The sequence below is a fragment of the Microtus oregoni genome, unplaced genomic scaffold, assembly GCF_018167655.1.
Source record: "Microtus oregoni isolate MIOR12 unplaced genomic scaffold, Mior012 000050F_002, whole genome shotgun sequence".
In the NCBI taxonomy this organism is placed as follows: domain Eukaryota; kingdom Metazoa; phylum Chordata; class Mammalia; order Rodentia; family Cricetidae; genus Microtus; species Microtus oregoni.
Window position 1 is genome coordinate 2041453 of NW_024543226.1, and position 18143 is coordinate 2059595.

General features: G+C 43.1%; 1 protein-coding gene across 1 annotated transcript; it reads right to left on the minus strand.

Annotated features, from left to right (window-relative positions):
* Positions 1-582: 582 nt before the first annotated feature.
* Positions 583-17153, minus strand: LOC121436688 (ADP-ribosylation factor-like protein 13A). Its single transcript, XM_041636686.1, has 10 exons — positions 17095-17153; positions 16684-16754; positions 10706-10955; positions 9632-9737; positions 8970-9157; positions 8085-8262; positions 7813-7993; positions 6510-6596; positions 6231-6266; positions 583-935 (listed from the first exon to the last, which is right to left on the minus strand). Exons 1-10 carry the CDS (start codon positions 17151-17153, stop codon positions 583-585), a joined length of 1509 nt encoding a protein of 502 aa, XP_041492620.1.
* Between the last annotated feature and the right edge of the window lie 990 nt (positions 17154-18143).

Here is an 18143-nt window from a genome sequence, read left to right on the forward strand (position 1 = left end):
TCTTGGCACAAACCCCAATATTTGGTCTTCTGATGAAGATAAAGGGTGTATGAGATTGGGTAATAAAACAATAAATTGGGGTTTGACTCCTTATCTAGCTGTGGCCACTGTCATCTTCTGGACAAGGACACTAGTTGGCATGCAAGATTCTCCTGAGAGAAAGTGATATTTGGTACATCTCATTATTATGTCATTCTAGCAGCAACTGTGTTGAAAAGAAGTGATTGGTTATTTTGCCACAAATTATCAGTGCTTTTTCCTTGTTCTTTTTCATTTTTTTTTTTTCAGACAGGGGCTCATGTAGCCCGGGCTGGTATCGAACTTGCTCTGATCCTTACCTCCAGAGTGCTAGGATTATAAGCATACACAGTCATGCCCAGTTTCGTGTGGTGCTGGGGATCAAGGAACACATGCATAATTTGTGGGGATGAGAGTGTAGGAATTGGAAACCATTCAGAGCAAAGGGATGCCCGTACCTAACCTCAGTGAATTCTGTAGTCCCAAAGTGAAGATTTGTCTTGAAAGAACTAATAGATAAGTACCTAAGCTATGTGGTGTTTGAATTGCCAAGGCTAAGATTGCTTAAAGTATCTCTGACAGGATGTGACAGTTAATCATCATTGTCAACTTGACAGATTTAGAATCTCTATGGAAACGCCTCCAGATGTCTGTGAGGATGTTTCCACCGAAGGAAGATACCCTGGGTGTGTGCAGCAGCACCACAGTGGAGTGGGGTGGTCCTGGACTGAAAGGGGGAGGGGTGTGAGAGTGAACTGAGCGCCAGCATTTCTTTCTGCTTCCTGACTCTGAATGCAGTGTCGCCATTGCCATATGCTCTGTTGCCACAGCTAGGGCCACTCGAGATAATGTGCCTCTCTCTCCCTTCACAATGGACTTTATTTCCCCCTCAAACTGGGAAGTAAAATAAACATTTCCTCCAGCTCCTTTTGCTCAGGTATTTTGTCACAGCAAGGGAGAAAAGTAGCAAACACACTGAGTCTAGGCTCTAAAAGTCCTGGAGGAAGGCCAGGATGTTGATAAATAAGGAGGAACTCCAAGACAACCATTTGCCTTGAATAAAATTTGCACTCTTGATTCAGAAAAGCATTGTTTGCTTTGTGCTTGGGCTGCCCCGCTGATACACTCCTTTCAGATTCTCAAAGACGAGAATGTGGGAGGCAGTGATTGTAATGATCTGTCCGATCCATTACAGTGATGCTGATCACCATGGCTTCTTTAAGCTCGCTCACTCTTTATCCTTTTAGATCAAAGATACCTGCCTTTAGGTTGTTCCCTGTGAGAAAGGAAACAAATTCTAAAGCAAAGCCTTGAATGCTAATGATCTAGCCAAACTTGTCCCCTAAATAGTAGTAGCCAGCATTTAATGAGCTGCTTAAGGTGTGCTGGGCAGTGTGATAAACATTTTATATGGATTTCAAAGTGGCTTGGGAGAAGGGTTGTTGTTCTTTCTCTTTGTTCGGGCAGTTACTGTTATTTCTGACTCCACTGGAAGTTACCAAGTCATCTAGCTTGATAATGGGGTTTGGAGAATGTAGTAACAGCCTGTAGAAACAAAAATAAGCTCCACTCTAATACATCCGTGCATACATACATACACACATACATACATACACAGACACGTACATACATATATACCTACTGACACACACACACATGTACATATTCCTTGCTACTCTTTAAGACTTTTATGACTGATGAATTATTTCTAGAGGGCTAGTGGGAAAGGACCAGAATCAGCACAGAACACCTGAGACCAAGATCTCAGCACAAAGGAGATTTTTTTGCTGCAGAGGGACAAAGAACAGGGAATAAGAGACAAAGACAGGCCAAGGGAGGAGGGAAAAGAAACAAGGGGGGTGGAAAAGGGATATTTGCCCTGGAGGGACAAAGGCCTGTGTCTGGATTGAGAGGAGGCAGATGTGACCCACAGGCAAATGACAGTTTATAAAGGAAAAAGGGAGTTCCCTCCCTTTAGGATGAGTTGGTTTGTTTTAATTGGGCATGTTAATTAGGGTAGCCAAAAGGGGGCTTTTGATTGTTGAACTTCAGTACTTTGATAGCTGGACCTTGATGGTCAGCTTCAGGAGGAGGAAGAAGGCAAATAAGGGAATAGACCTTGGTGGTTAGCTTCAGGGATCTTATCTATGGTTTAGCAAGTAGGAGGGGAGGGGAAGGGCAAGGTCTACCATGGCCGTGCTTGCTGTGCTCTGGCCTGCTAGAGCCCTTCACAGTGAGATGGCTCAGCAGGTAAAAGCATTTGGCTGCTAAGCTTGGCCGCTTGAATTTAGTCTCCAGAATCCACATAGTTAAAGTAGGGAACTGACTTCTGCAAGTGACTTCCACATACATTTACAAAAGGAAAGAAATATAAAAACAAACAAATAAATAAAGGAAAAGTCTATTGCAAAAAAAATTGCTCAACAAAACCTGCGTGAAATGGTATGAGCCTGTAACCCCAGTATGAAAGATAAATACACCATACTCACACATACAAGTGTGTGTATCAGGGGTGTTCATACACACTGATGCCAGAAGGTGTCTGGAGACCTGTTCTATATTACTCTTGAGACTGTCTCTCACTGAAGCTGCAAGCGACTGTCAAGTCTCAGCAGTCCATCTGTCAGCTCCTATTAGTTCAGGGATTGCAGGTGCATGCATGGTCATGGCCTGCTTTTTTTCAAAAGGGGTACTGGGACCTAAACTCAGGTCTCCATGCTTACCCATTAAATACTCTTTTTTATTTTAAATGTTTTATTTATTTTCCATACCAACCACAGTTCCCCGTCCCTGCCCTCCTCCTGCTACTCCTACCTCTCCCCCCACCCTATCCCCCATCCACTCTTCAGAAAGGATAAGGCCTCCCATGGTGAGTCAACAAAATCTGACACATCACTTTGAGGCAGTGCCAAGTACACCCTCCCCTCCCCGCATCAAGGGTGAGCAAGGCATCTCACCATAGGAAATGAGCTCCAAAGAGCAAACTCATGTATTAGGGATAGATAGTTCTAGTCCCACCGCCAGGGACCCCACAAACAGAACAAGCCTTACAACTGTCACCCACATGCCTAGTTCGGTCCTATGCAGGCTCCCCAGCTGCCGGTCCAGAGTCTGTGAGGTCCCTAAAGCTTGGGTCAGCTGATTCTGTGGGTTTCCCAATTGTGATCTTGCCCCCCCCCCCTTGTTCAAATAATGCCTTCTCCCTCTGTTTGACTGGACTTTCAGATCTCAGCTCAGTGCTTGGCTGTGGATCCGTTTCCATCAGTTACTGGATGAAGGTTCTATGGTGACAGCTAAGGTAGTCACAAATCTGGTTACAGGAGAAGGTCAGTTTAGGCATCTTCTCCACTATTGCTAGGAGTTTTAGCTGGGATCATCCTTGTGGATTCTTGGGAATTTCCCTAGCACCAGGTTTCTCCCTAACCCTCAAATGGCTCCCTCTTTCATTGTTCTCCCTCTCTGTCTCTCCCACAGTGCAACCATCACGTTCCCTCATGCTTTCATCCCCCCCCCCCCCCAGTTTATCCAGGAGATCATATCTATTTCCCTTTCCCAGAGGGATCCATGCATGTCTCTCTTAGGGCCCTCCTTGGTACCAAGCTTCTCTGGGGTTGTAGATTGTAGTCTGGTTATCCTTTGTTATGCACCTAATATCCACTTATGATTTGAGTGAGTACAAACTGTGTTTGTCTTTCTGGGTCTGTGTTACTTCAGTTGGGATAATTTTTTTTCTAGTTCCATCCATTTGCCTGCCAATTTCATGAAGTCAATTTTTGTTTTTACAGTTAAGTAATACTCCATTGTATATATACCCCATTTTTAAAAATCCATTCTTTGGTTGAGGGGCATCTATGTTGTTTCCGGGTTCTTGCTATTAGGAATAAAGCTGCTATGAACATAGTCACCACTGAGTCATCTTTATAAACCCTGTGAGCTTGGACTTTAATTAAAAAAAATTGGTTCTACTAGACAGACAGTGGTGGCACACACCTTTAATTCCAGCACTTGGGAGGTAGAGGCAGGCAGATCTCTGAGTTCAAGGCCAGCCTGGTCTACAGACTGAGTTCCAGGATGGCCAGGGCTGTACAGAGAAACCCTGTCTTGAAAAACAAGCAAACTTTCTCAAGAGTGGTATTGCTGGGTCTTGAGGTAGATTGATTCTCAATTTTCTGAAATACCGCCATACTGATTTCCAAAGTGGCTGTACAAGTTTACATTCCCACCAGCAATGGAGGGGTATTTTACTTACTCCATATTCTCTCCAGGATAAGCTGTCATTGGAGTTTTTGATTTTGGTCATTCTGACAGGTGTAAGATTATGTATCTTAGAGTTGTTTTGATTTGCATTTCTCTGATGACTAAGGATGCTGAGCATTTCCTTAAGTGTCTTTTGGCCATTTGAGATTCCTCTGTTGAGAGTTCTCTGTTTAGATCTGTACCTACTTTTTATTGGATTATTTAGTGTTTTGTCTAGTTTCTTGAGTTATTTGTATAGTTTGGTGATCAGACCTCTGTCTGATGGGGGGGTTAGTGAAGATTTTGTCCTATTTAGTAGGCTGCCTTTTTGTCTTATTGACTGTGTCCTTTGCTTTACAGAATCTTTTCAGTTTTAGGAGGTCCCATTTATTTATTATTGCTCTCAGTGTCTGTGCTACTGGAGTTATGTTTAGGAAGTGGTCTCCTGTGCCCATGCATTGAAGGCTACTTCCCACTTCTCTTCTATGAGGATGCACGGTCACACCACAAGGACATTTGCTCAACTCTGTTCATAGCAGCATTACATAATGGAGTACTACCCAGCGGTAAAAAACAATGACATCTTGAAACTTTCAGGCAACTAGATGGAACTAGAAAAAGCCATCCTGAATGAGGTAACCCAGATCCAGAAAGACAAATATAATATGTACTCACTCATAAGTGACTTTTAGACAAAAAGCCAAGGACAACCAGCCTACAGGCCACAACCCCAGAGAACCTGGACAAACAAGAGGACACTAAGAGAGACATACATGGATCCACCTAGGAAAGGAAAAAAAACAAGATCTCCTGAGTAAATTGGGACCATAATGGGTAGGAGGGAAGGTGGAAGGGGAGAGGGGAGGAGGGAAGGGAAGTGGGAAAATGTGTAGCAATAAGAAAGGAAAAACAAACAAACAAACAAAAAACAACCAAAACTGGTTTTGCTACCGCCTAGTGGGTACCCAGGGACAAATTATCTAAGCTCTCTGAATATCAGTTTCTGCTTGTGTGAGATGAAGATGAAAGGCAGTAATATATGTAAAGCAGTTAGCCTAGCAGCTGACAAAGCGGAAGTGCTCCATCAACTATGCCTGCTAGCACTGCTGGTGCACTTATGGCTGTTAACGGAATTCTCCTCACATAGGCATGGATGCACTTCTGCATAATTTCCTGGCTATAGCTTTGTCTTTCTAGAGGGAGTTGGAGAGAGGCATGTGTGGATCTTTTTAGCCCCAAGGTAGCTTTAGCTAGGCAGATTTGGATTCCATTCCTTGCTCTGCTGTGTACCGTATCCTCATTTGGGAAGTGATGCCAGGTATAATACCTGCCCAGGGAGGTTGCCAATATGACAATAGATAGGAAGGACTTAACACTGTGCCAGGTATCTGGAAAGCACCTGATCCGTGGGGCTCATGATGAAGGTGATAACAATAATAGTAAGGGACCAGTACCATCCCAACCTCACCACACTGGGAGTGTGGATCCACACACATGTTAAGAGGCAGCAGTTGCTGTTCCTGAAAGGCTAGCAAAGCAATGTGGCTTCCCAGACAGTAGCTAGGTATTTAAAACAGACCTAGTTTTGGATATGTAACAAAAACAAACAAACAAACAAAAAACCCAAAAACCCGATTGATTAGAGCACCATTCTTATTTATTTTGCCAGTCCCTTTATACCTGAGAACCTTAAAGGAAAATGTGTGATTCTAAAGTAACCCTGTTCTTCTAAGGCTCAATTTCAGTTGTTCACAACATCTTATCTGTAAGCTTTGTCAGGAATATCTTAGTACATGGCTCTGCTGTTCTTTGGTGAGGTGGACGACACATAACTTCCTGAGCCTCCCGATGAGTATAGGATGAATTGGCTGGCTACTGCACTGGTGTGGAAAAACAATGGTTCTCAAGGACGTGATCTTAGAATAGGTGAACTTGTAGGTGGGCTGGAGAGGCATTATCGAATAAAAGTCAAAGGCGTGTGTTCCTGCTGGTTCTGGAGGTATGCCCATTTACTGAAAGGTGATAGAGGGAATGATTCTTTTGCTATCCCTCTGTTTCCTCTTTAGTAGTCTGTTAAGTCTAATCAGGAGAAGAAAACAGCTAGTTTTGCAAGTAAAGCCAAGTATAAGGTTTCTATTCTTTCCCACACTACTTGGGGTAGGAGGGTGCTGGCCAGTTTCCAAGGCACCCTACAGGACACCCACCCTCCACCCCAGCCTCCAACATTCTTTGTCACTTTATTAAGGAATACTAACTGCTGGAACGGAAGGCTTCGCCACGGGGATCTTCCAGTAACATTTCTTCAGTGTCCCAGGTATCTATTCTCTTTTTTGGCCTACGAGCTAAGGTTATAGAAATGAAAATGAGTTTTGGATAAAGATTTCAGGATAGTTGCTGACCTCTAGAAAGACACACACTATTTGCTACTAGATTCCTTCTACCGAGCTTTCATCCTCACCCCTTATCCCCAGAACTGTGCCCATTTTCTCCTTAGTGAACGTCCCTGAATAATGCATAACAAACAGTTCAGCCTGAGGTGACATGATCATTGTCAGTTGACAGTCAATATATGTCAAGTGCTGGAAGATTTTCCATGTTAGGAAATGGAGGTCATCACTAGCATTTAAATATTTTGTGTATAGTGTATGTGTATGTGTGTTTGTGTTCATGTGAATGAGGAGGCCAGAGCTTGACTCTTCAGGGTTCTTTCTTTTGGAGACAGAGTCTCTCACGGAACTTAGATCTCACTGATTGGCTAGGGTAGGTAGCCAATGAGCTCCAGATGCTCCTTTCCCTACTGCCCACCCCAGGCTAGGGTCACAGGTGTATACCAACAAGCCCAGCTTTGTTCTGGGTACAGGAGATTCAAACTCAGTTCTTCTTGCTGGCATGGAAGGCACAGGAAACACCGAGTCATCTCCCCAGTGACCCATCAGTAGCAATGTTCATGTCTCCACAGTGTGGATGCATCTTAATTTAGTTAGCTATCCCTGTCATTGGGCATTTACATTGTTTCCAACATTTAGCTCTTGTACTGGATGATATAATTGGAATATTATTTAGTATACTTTTTGTGTACTTCTGTAATTAGCTTTGTAGACAGCTAAGAAATGAGACTAGTAGTTTAAATGGTTACCATAGTTTAAGTTCTTTTTAAACATATTTATTTTATTTTATTGTGTATGAGTCTTTGGCCTGCATATATATCTGTGCATCACATTTATGCCTGTGAAGGTTCTTAATAATATTGAGAAAAGGAGGGAGAGAGAGAGAAAGGTAATATACCCTACATAAAGGTTACGCCAATTTGCGCTTCCACTATTGGCACGCATAACCTTTAAGTTATTGCTATGGCCATCCAAAGATCTTGTGTCAGCTAATGCTGGGCTACCATGCTGGCCTATCAGAAGATGGTCTCAAAGCTTTGTCCCATACTTCTCTCTATAACACACCGTAGTATGAAAAGTGAGTTTCATTCTCAAAATAGGAATGCTATTGTAGAAAATATAAAGGATGGCCTATATAACTTTTCTTTTATAGCCAACGATTCAACATTACCTTTGAAAAGTTTGTTGTCAATAGATGGAGCTGCAGTCTGTGTCTCATAACATTGGTTGTTGCAAGGTTTGGCGATACTCTGAGTTCCAATCTTCCGAGAACATTCACCTTCCTCCATGATTACGTCCAAAGCAAATGTTACTGACATATTCTTTTTGGGCCTCATTCGCAGACCATCTTTCTGTATGCCAAGAAGAAGAGGGAAATCGTCAAGTAGTCCTCAAGAGTTCAATTACAGACCATGGGCAATAGCATTTCAAAAAGCCATTTACCTGTAGGATTGGCTTTAGGGGCCTAGCATCCAGTGAGCGCTGTATTAAATGTTGTCTTGATTCAAAATGCTGCCTTTTCTCAAAGTGTCTTTGTTCAATATGCTGTCTATGTTCCAGGTGTTGTCTTTTCTGAACGCGCTGTCTGTTGTCTTTGAGCATTCCCCCTCTGTTAGCTATGCTAAATTTGAAAGAACAAGTCAGTAGACGAAAGAGACATATTTCAAGACTTTTCCTCTTGTTTTTGGTGCTGGGGCCTGCATTTAGACCATCCATGAATGTGGCAAATGCTCTACACTGAACTGTCCCTGCCTTCAAGCTCTTCAGCCAATGCAGCTGTCGTCCTATCCTTTCCCTATGCCTTTGGGCAGTGAAAATAACAACAGAGCAAGAGGACATTTCAGCCGTACAGTCCTCAAAAGCCTGAGCGTGCGCTAGGTATCTTTTCAACACTCCTGTTCTTTCTATCGTTCCGTGGTTAGGCAGATCAGAGAACTGGAGGCTGAGAATTCAGAGCAGCTGTGTAATATTCATCTGTAGAATATTGTCAATAGGCTCCTTAAGGGGCACATGTTCCCTCTTGTCTTCCACATGGCAACTCAGGGAACAGATGTCCTCTTTTGGAGAAGCCCTAATGCTGATAGGTTGGCCTTACTTTTTTTTTTTAAACCTCTATGCCACTCATCCCACTAAAGTGACTGCTGAAGCTGTTCCAGGGCAGGTAGTATACCCAGCAATGTTGATGGGCACTGCCATAGCCCCACTTGGGCCATCAGATTCTCCAGGGCTTGTTGCCCAGAATTCAAGTACCTCTCAGAACTCATGGGTCATGTTGAAGATTGGCTTCCACTTGTATGGTCAGTAAACCAAAAGAAAGCAGCTCAGTACCTGTCCGATGAGCATCTCTCTCCACAGCCTCTGAAGTTCTTGGAGGTTGAGATGCTCTTACCAGATGTTTGTTGTCGAGTACACAGCTCATCATATTGATCCCCAATAGCAGCTAACAGCCAGCGCAGGCCTATAATTATCGGCTGTTGGTTCCTCTTTGGGAGGTTTTTCATAGTTGAACATGGCTCCTATACACAAGAGAAAAGAAGGCCTCAGATCTGGATCCCTGGACCTTTAGGGTCTAAAGGCCTGATCACTGTCATCTCAATGTCAGAGGTAGATGGCTGTGCCTAAACAGGTTCTCAGCTTCCAAGGAAACACCCAGCATTCACATCTGAGAGAGTACGTGAAGAGCATAAAAGCTGAGGCCCTTTAATACAATGGCTATAGTGCCTTCATTGTGTGACCTCAGGCAAGTCACTGAGACCGTCAGGTCATTTAGCTTTCTCACGTATAAAATGGGGATATTAAAAACTTACAGAACTGCTTTGAAGGCAGAGTGTAATATGTGTTGTCATTATCAAGGTAGAAATAATCACAACAGATGTTGCCTGTCAGGGAAAGGAACTTTGCCTCCAAGCCAACATTTGGGGCTGATGACAGACAGGGCCCTGGTTATATTAGCCAGGGCTAGAGGAAGAGAAGGAAATGCTGCCACTCACCACACGGCACATGGACTTAGTCTCATTCACTAGCCTTTCCAGAAGTAGATATTCGATGATATCGCAAGGCAAGAGGGCTTCCTTCTTGTCTTGTTTGTTTGCCAGGCTAGAGCAGGGCATATGAAAGAGCAGAAAAGATGAGAAGAGTGGAGCCAAGATGAAGTCAAAGGGAAGGGAAAAGCCCTGCATGGTGGCACACACCTTTAGTCCTGGCACTTGGGAGCCAGAGGCAAGCGAATCTCTGAGTTCAGGCCAGCCTGGTCTACACAGCAATACCGTATCTCAAAAACAACAGAAAACAAACCACAAAAAAAAAAAAAAACAAAAAAAGGGGTAGGGGAACTGCCACGTGTTCAGGAATTGGGCCTAAATGTATGCCCAGTGAGATTGGCTAGACAGTGGAGGAAAAAAAATAGTGCAAATTATTTGAATCCAAGATAATCCCCAGAGCTTATTTCCCACTTCCGCTGTATCATGCCTGGAACTTTAATTACGGTCGCTAATTGGGATATGAACAGGTGTGGAGTTTTGCATCTCTGAAACTCTTCATACTCCAGTTGGGTTGCTAATGAGGGATGAGACTGGCAAAAAGGGAATTGGAAGGGGTGAGGCGTGACAGGTTACTGGAGGTCTGCCTCTGAAACGAGTGCCAGTTATATAAGTCTTGAGCCACCAACTGAGGGAGGAAGGCATAGGAACTTACATTATACAAAAAGGGCGGGGGGTTGCTCACTGCCATCATCAAGTTTCGGGACCAGAGACTCAAACCAGAAAAGAGCAAATCCAGGAAGAGTGTTCAACAGAGTCAGGCTTGGGGATGGGAGATCTCGATGGTATTTCTCTTTGATGAAGAGACAGGGTTCGTTTGTATAGTTAGCTGTAGTGTCTCGCATGGCAGTGGGGAGTAGAAAGTGGCTCTTGAAAACAGTGACCAGTGAAGTAGGCCTTTCTGCCTTATTGAGCCTAAAGGGGTCTAGCTCCCTGTGACCAAAGGAGTACCCAGCCTTTAACCTCTATACCTTTCCCAAGGCATAAATTGGCAAAGGGAAGTAGACCACAAAGACAGAAACTTACATTAAGATGGGCTTCCCTGCTACCCTTTTATCAAACATCAGGCGTGTTAAGATGATCTTCACTTCCTGTATGCGTGCTGTGTCACTAGAATCGAGGACGAAAACAAGCCCGTGTGCCTCAGCATAGTAGCTCGGCCATTTCTCTCGGCCTTTTTGGTCTCCATTGAGGTCATAGAGAGATACTTGATAATCATCTAGTAGAAGTCTAATCTGTGTTGGCTTCGTATTGCTGTGCATCTTGCTAGGAATTACTACAAACAGAAAGAGGGGAGAAGCAACCACAGTGTGGCAAAAGGTAGTTAGATAAGATTGTTCATCCTCCTGCAGAGCCTGCCCCCAGAATCCTTACTGAAGTGGCCTGCCACCCCGCTCAGATTCATGGATGCATCGTTCTAGTTCTTGGTTGTTGCTGCTGCTATTGTTTTGTTGGTTGGTTTTATTTTAGACAGAGTCTCACTATGTAGCCCTGATTAACCTGGAACTCACTCTGTAGACCAGGCTGGCCTCCAACTCACAGATACCCACCTGTCTCTGCCTTCTAGAGGGCTGAATTAGAGGTGTGCGTCACCATGCCCAGGAAAATGCATCTTTCTAAATCACTTTTCCTATGTCCAACTTCCTGGCTGTACTATGTCAGTGAATAAATTGAATGGTGGCCACAGTGGACCTGGTTCCTATCCAGGTCTCCTCACCCTCCATGTCTCTCTTTTCCTGGGCCTTCACAAACTGCCATTCTCTCTACCATCCTGTGGTTGGTTCATGCCCATTTTTATAAAACTATCCATTTAGATCATTTTTATTGTAGGAAATTTCCCTTACACCAGCCTTGTAAAATGCTTCTACCCCTGTGTTTAGCATTACTACAACACATATTAGAGTCATAAATTCTATTGTCTACTTAGCTGAGTTCTAAACTGCCAAAGGAAGGTGAACTCTTAATTTTATCCATTATATCCATTATATTCATGAAGCACAGATTCTAGCACACAGAAACTCAATGGGTGTCATGAATGAATGCTAGCTCTTTCTCTTTGTATTTCCCATGTGTATGTTTGTATGAGCACGTTGGATTTCCTAGAACTGGCGTTACAAACAGTTGTGAGCCACCACGTGGGTGCTGGGAGTTAAACTCAGGTCCTCTGGAACAGCAACCAGTGCTCTTAACCTCTGAGCCATCTCTTCAGACCTAGTTGTTTCTCTTTTACCGTTTCTTTCAGGCCCAGCCACCACATTCTTCAGGGAGCCTTCTCTGGCCTGCCAACCTCTCAACAGTTCTTTTCAGCACTTCGCTGAAGTAGTCATTGACCTATTTTTGTGCTTGCCCATTGCCTTAGAGTAGGGATTCAGTAAGTGCTTACACTGTCTATTATTATGAATGAGGACATGAAGTGTCTCTTGTGTGTGTCTTCCAAGAAACCCTGCCAGATTTGGGCACATTTCCCATGGAAAAGCTTTGTCCAGAACATAATATCTTGTAAGGAACTAGCTACTTCGTTCAGCCTCTAAAAGAAATGCATTTTATAACGATGGTCATTCTATGCTTTGCAGTTTGTTGAACTGATAGTTATGGTCTAAGTTTCTGCTCACATTAATAGTTAATAATTTCATAGATTTTTGATACTAGGAGTACTCATACTAGAATCAGTAATTTCTTATTTGTAGTAGAAGATATGTCTGTGACATTTTCCATAGGACAGCCAAACTAAATCCTTAGACTGACTAATTCTTTCAGATTTTTGGAAATGCTTGTTTATATACACTTATGAGTAGACATATATGTATATAATATGCCAACTATACTTTAATGTGGTTTTATAACATTTCTTCTGTTTTCATGATACAGCTATTTAATTATGATTTTCAGAGTGCACATACATTTCAATCACAACTTTGATATGATACTTGCTATAGAAATTACACTACTTGAAAACATATACATGCAAGTAGCACTATACAGACTGAGCAGGTTGAATTTATGTATTTAGGAATATATACGTATGATATATACATATTCACATGTGTATATAATAACAATTAATAAAAAAAGGCCATGTATTTGAAAGAGAGCAAAGAAGGGTATATGACAGGATTTGGAGGGAGGAAAATGAGGGGGAAATGATGTAATTATATTATAACTTCAAAGAATAAAGAAAGTAAAAAGAAGAGGCAAATAGGTGAAGATTCCAAAAGATAATTTTAAAATCTTGTTTTCTGTGTCTCAGAAAGCCTTGGTATTTTTTGTGACAGAACATAGTTATTCCTCTGGGTTTGTTTGTTTCTTTTTCTTCTTTCTACTCAAAACTAATTTCTGCAATAATTCGGTTTGTTGCTGATGACACTAGGTGCTAAACACTACAAGAAGTGGTTCCTTGTAAATTTGAATTTATCTGACTTTCTCTTCATTTATAAATACCCTGAGGGCAAGTCCCAACTCTCATTCATCTCTCTATTCCTGGCTGAGTGTTTCATGAAGTATGGTTTGGGAGTGTGCTTCAGAGTTTTATGGATGTACCCCAACCCTGCACCGGATGACTCAGATCTCAGGATCTCTTAGCTTGGGATGGAAGCATCTGTACTTTCTGTGATAAAGTGGCTCTGGTTAGCATGGTTATGATGTGATTCTTCTGCACTTTAAAGTTTGCGAGGCACTGCTCCTGAGAGTGAAGGAACCTGGGTGTGGTTGTGTCTCAGCATCACCTGATGAGAATGAGGAGCATGGGCCATCACTAAACTGAAATACGGGAGCTTCCTGATGCTGGGTTAAGTGGCTTCTAGGCTTCCCAGGTGACTTTGATCACTACCTCATTGTTCTCTAACTTTGCCTTCCCAGGCTTTTAAAAACCTGTGGTGCTAGTCCTCATTCTCTGAGATTTGGATTACATAGGGGTGGTACTCATGCATTATGCTCTTTTGAAAGCACACAGGTTGGGCCTGGAGAAATGGTTCAGCAGTTAAAGAGTACTTGCTGTTCTTCTAGATGGATTTGGTAGCTCAAACCTGTCTGTAGTTTCAGTCCCAGGGTATCTAATCCTTTCTTCTGGCCTCTGTGGCCACTACATACCATGTTCATGGTACACATACATACATGCAGGGAAAACACTCATACATATAAAATAAATAATTTTTAAAAAGTATCCAGGTGATCCAAATGAATGTATGTCAGATTTGCCATACATTCACAGATCTCAATATTCTTACATTGTGGAATATTATTTTAAGATGTGTTACAATTGTTTGTGTGGTGGAACATTTGTTTTAATGATGCAAAGTTGTGCTGCATTCTTTTTTGTTGCATTTGTGTGACTCTGTGAAACTGTGTTACTTTGCATGTCTAAAACAACTGAGTGGTCTAATGAAGAGTTGAACCTCTGATAGCTGGGCAGAGAAAGAATAGGCAGGGCTGGGCAGGTAGAGAGAATAAATAGAAGGAGAAAGCTGGGAAGAGAAAGGGAGGAGTGAGAAAATAAGGGGTCAGCCACACAGCCAGATATGGAGTAAGAAGGAAAGAAAAGATGTACAGAAATAGAGAAAGGTAAAAGCCCAGAGGCAAAAGGTAGATGGGCTAATTTAAGAAAAGCTGGCTAGAAATAAGCCAAGCTAAGGCTGGGCATTCATAAGTAAGAATAAGCCTCTGTGTGATTTGTTTAGGAGCTGGATGGCAGGTCCCCCAAAGAGCCAAAGTGTAAAAAGAGTAAATACAACCAACAGCATTCTTATTTAGGGCGCCTGTCTGTGCTCATCCTTGAGTTTCTTATCCCATGTGACCATGCCATGCAAAACAAGTGTGATGCCATGCAAATCAGTAGTGATGGCAGGTATGCCAAACTGGTTTGTAGCTGGTGTCTTTAAACGTCCATATAGGTTACTATATGTAGGCTGGAATTCCTTTCCTAGACAATTATCTGTTTGTGGCATTTACCTTTGAAAAACACAGGAACAGGGCTGGAGAGATGGCTCAGAGGTTAAGAGCACTGGCTGTTCTTCCAGAGGTTCTGAGTTCAATTCCCAGCAACCACATGGTGGCTGACAACCATCTGTACTGAGATCTGGCGCCCTCCTCTGGCGTGTGGGCATACATCGAGGCAGAATGTTGTATACACAATAAATAAATAAATCTTTAAAAAAAAAAAAAAGAAAAACACAGGAACAGGAGAATTGAGCTATTCAATTTTGGATACAGAGAAATCTACAAGATTGACTTTAAGTGGCCCTGCATGAATGGAGCTGCCCTGAGACATTCTTCAGAATGTGATGATATCAGTGCCTATTAGAATGTTTCAGTGAATTAAGTCACTACCATAAACCAATGCATTCATGAGCCAGTCCCAAGGTATTCACTGAGCACAAGACAAGTTATGCAGTAACAAACTCCATCCACTGTGCTCCAAGAATCAGAATGGAACACAGACACTTGTCTCAGATAAATAGCTTGTGGTTCATTTCAGAGGAGTGCTTCCCACAGCTGGAAACACCTGGAGAGTTCTCATGTTGTGGGTTCCCAGGCCCCACCTGGACTGAATAGGAGTCTGGGGCCCAGGCAACTGTAACTCTAGTAAACTATCCCCCATCTTGTCAGTAAACTTGTGACTTGTCTTGCCTGGTTCTTTGACTTTCCTGCCACTCTTTACTTTTGATCGTTTTTGCCTATCAGTATTGGGAGATACAAGGAGTCAAGCGTGCTGCAAATAAGGGTGGGCATGCTAGGCTGAAGTGTTGCTCAAAATGCACTTGGAGGTTCTTGGGGCTGAGGGAGAAAGAAGTTCTGAAAAGGCAATGTGTAGTCTCAGGGGAATGGTGGAGACCGTTCATTCCAGGAGGAATTGTTGAAGATGCTGACGGCAGAGACTCAGTGAGGAAAAGACCCATTTCTTCTCCTCATGGGGCTCCCGAGTTAGTAGTGGATTGGGAATTCTGCAAGGACCTTGGGATAAGCGCATGCTTGAGGGTGTGAGCAAGGGGTGGGTGCAGGGGGCAAAGGAGGGCTTTCCTGTGGCCAGGTCGTGAGTGGAGGGGCCTGCTTAAGAAGGTGACAGAGGAGCATACATGCAGGAGTGGAGCCGTGGGAAGCCCAGTGGTGTGGCCGAGGAAAACAGAGCTTTTGCTTTGGTTGTCTCAGAGGACTCTTTGTGAAGAACGTGGGAAATGAAGCCGGAGGAGGAGTCAGAAGCACAAACAGGACCTTGTGTTCTACAATGGGGCAACGTGGAACAACCCTGAGCAGGGGCGTGTCATGATTAGATCTGTGCACCTCTCTGATAATTAGAAGAAGGAGCAGACATAAACAAGTCAGCCAGAGTTTACTGGCTTTGAAGGGAACTGAAGAAATGCCAAGTAGACCGTGGGCACAGGTGTCAAGGTAACCATTTCCTATACTCTGCGGAGGGTTGCCAGGTTCTATCAAAGCCAGCCATGTCAACACACTCCTATATTGAGTCAGTAAACCTTGCTGATGGGCCAGACTCTGATTGTTTAGCAGGTAGAGGTAGCTGGGGCTTCATGAGTACAGCAGCTTCCTGCAATGCTATGTGAGTGCCCTTGGGAACCTGCTCTAGTCAAGGGACTGGAGATTGCTGTTACACTTGAACGGACAACAAGTCTCGAGCTCTAACTTTCAACAACAGCTGTCGCGGAGTTTTGTGTTACTACATTTCGTCATTACTTGTCTCTTATCTAGACCAAATTACACAGGAATTCAGCTCCGAAACTAGACAGCATTTCAAATACACTGTGCTTCAAAATTGTTGACAATGTTTTGTGTAGCTAAAGCTCATTCATTTGACATCACATGACGACTTCCGATGAGGGCATCTTATAAAGGGAGCAGGTGACAGGCACTCTGGAAATAGCCTGTTAACACCTAATGAGGAGACGGAGCTATTTATTTTTACAAGAGAGAAACTGAGGGCCAGGAAGTAAGGCTAAAGTGGAATGAATATTTCTGGCAGACCCACACCAGAAACTAATGTTCTTCATTCTTACATCTTTGAAGGGCCTCCACAAGATGAGTTTTGCCTGAGTTGTCCAAGCCAATGACAATGATAGTCACATTCCTGGAAGAGGACAAGAAAAATTAGTCAAAGCCACGAACCTCTTGATGCTTACCCTGAAGAATTCTATTTGTTTTGAAGTGTTTCTCAGTGTATCATAAGAAGCCCTACCACAGTGGCTGGAGGGGTGTGGCCACCCCTCCCAAATCCTCCAGAGATGCTTTCCCTCCCTGGCACCTTCTGTTTATAGAATGGTCATCCTCTCTCAGCTCTGTTCCAAGTCCTGCACTCGCTGTCTAGTTACTTTCCAAATGGGTCACGGTCATTTGTCCCTTGTGAAACTTTAGGCAGATACGTGGGAAGTAATTCCAAAGTGGGTGTAGAAAAGTAGCTGTAAAGTTACCTTTGCTTTGGTTCTGTGGCCTTTTGTCGAGACCAGCAGGCACTCAGAAGTCGGAACATGATTCAGCTTGGATCTTAAATATTAAAGGACAAAAATAAATGACAAATCACATCAATTGTGGATTAGGTCAGTTTGTCTGTCTGGTAAACAGAAAATCTGTGACTGTTAGAATTCCATTGCATCATCCAACCCAGCCTAACTTGTAAATGCCATGGAGGAGAGACTGGCTATCCCAAGCTCCAATGAGAACATCGTGGTAATATGTAGCTTCCTACAAAATACAGTGACTTGTCACTAAAGCAACCAAACACACAGATGCAATCAGATGGACCCTATCCCTTTAGCTATGGCTTGTTACTACTAGGAATGTCTTTATTCAGTCTTGGGCAAAGGTGTGGTGATGCATTGGAGAAAAACCAGCTTAGTTTAAAGAACCATTGGAAGACCTGTTGTAAGCAGCTTGTCTATTGGGCTTGGCTCTGTTATTGCCTTAGCTTCAAAGGTAGAGGTGTTGGTAACCCATTTTTCATAGGTTTCATCCAGTTCCTAGGATCTGTAAGGGGCCTCAGACATCACCTAGAGAAGACTAATAGATATTAAACAGCAATCCAGGTACCTCACTGTCAAAGATTCCAGGGGAGTTAAATATGTTTCTCAAGTGAGTTTAGCATGCAGGCTGATTAAGAAGTGATTGCCTAAGTAAAAGTTAATTTAGGTAGCTGCTTCACAGTTCCATGTTGTAGCATGTATGAATACTTAAAGTTTTTGAGATAGGTCTCACTTCATATCTCTGGTTGACCTGGAACTTGCTACATATATCAGGATAGCCTTGAACTCACAGAGATCAGCCGGCCTATGCCTATGCTTGGATTAAAGGCATGCACCACAGGCCCTGGCTTCATTTCTTTTTATGGCTGAAAAATTGCAGGTCTGTCACATTTTAGGCATTCACTCGTCTGCTGATGGACATTTGGATTGTTGCTACTTATCAGCTTATAGGTAACACTGCAATAAACGCGCACATGGGAGTATAAATGTATGGGTATGTG

Bases quoted from the DNA above. Each gene is read 5' to 3' on its own strand.
- LOC121436688 (XM_041636686.1), bottom strand. From the start codon at position 17,153: ATGTTCCGACTTCTGAGTGCCTGCTGGTCTCGACAAAAGGCCACAGAA. The intron at 10,956-16,683 runs GTAAGAATGAAG...TTCTGTTTGTAG, and splicing joins TGTGGAGGCCCTTCAAAGAT to TAATTCCTAGCAAGATGCAC. The intron at 6,597-7,812 runs GTAATGTTGAAT...CTATAACCTTAG, and splicing joins TGACAACAAACTTTTCAAAG to CTCGTAGGCCAAAAAAGAGA.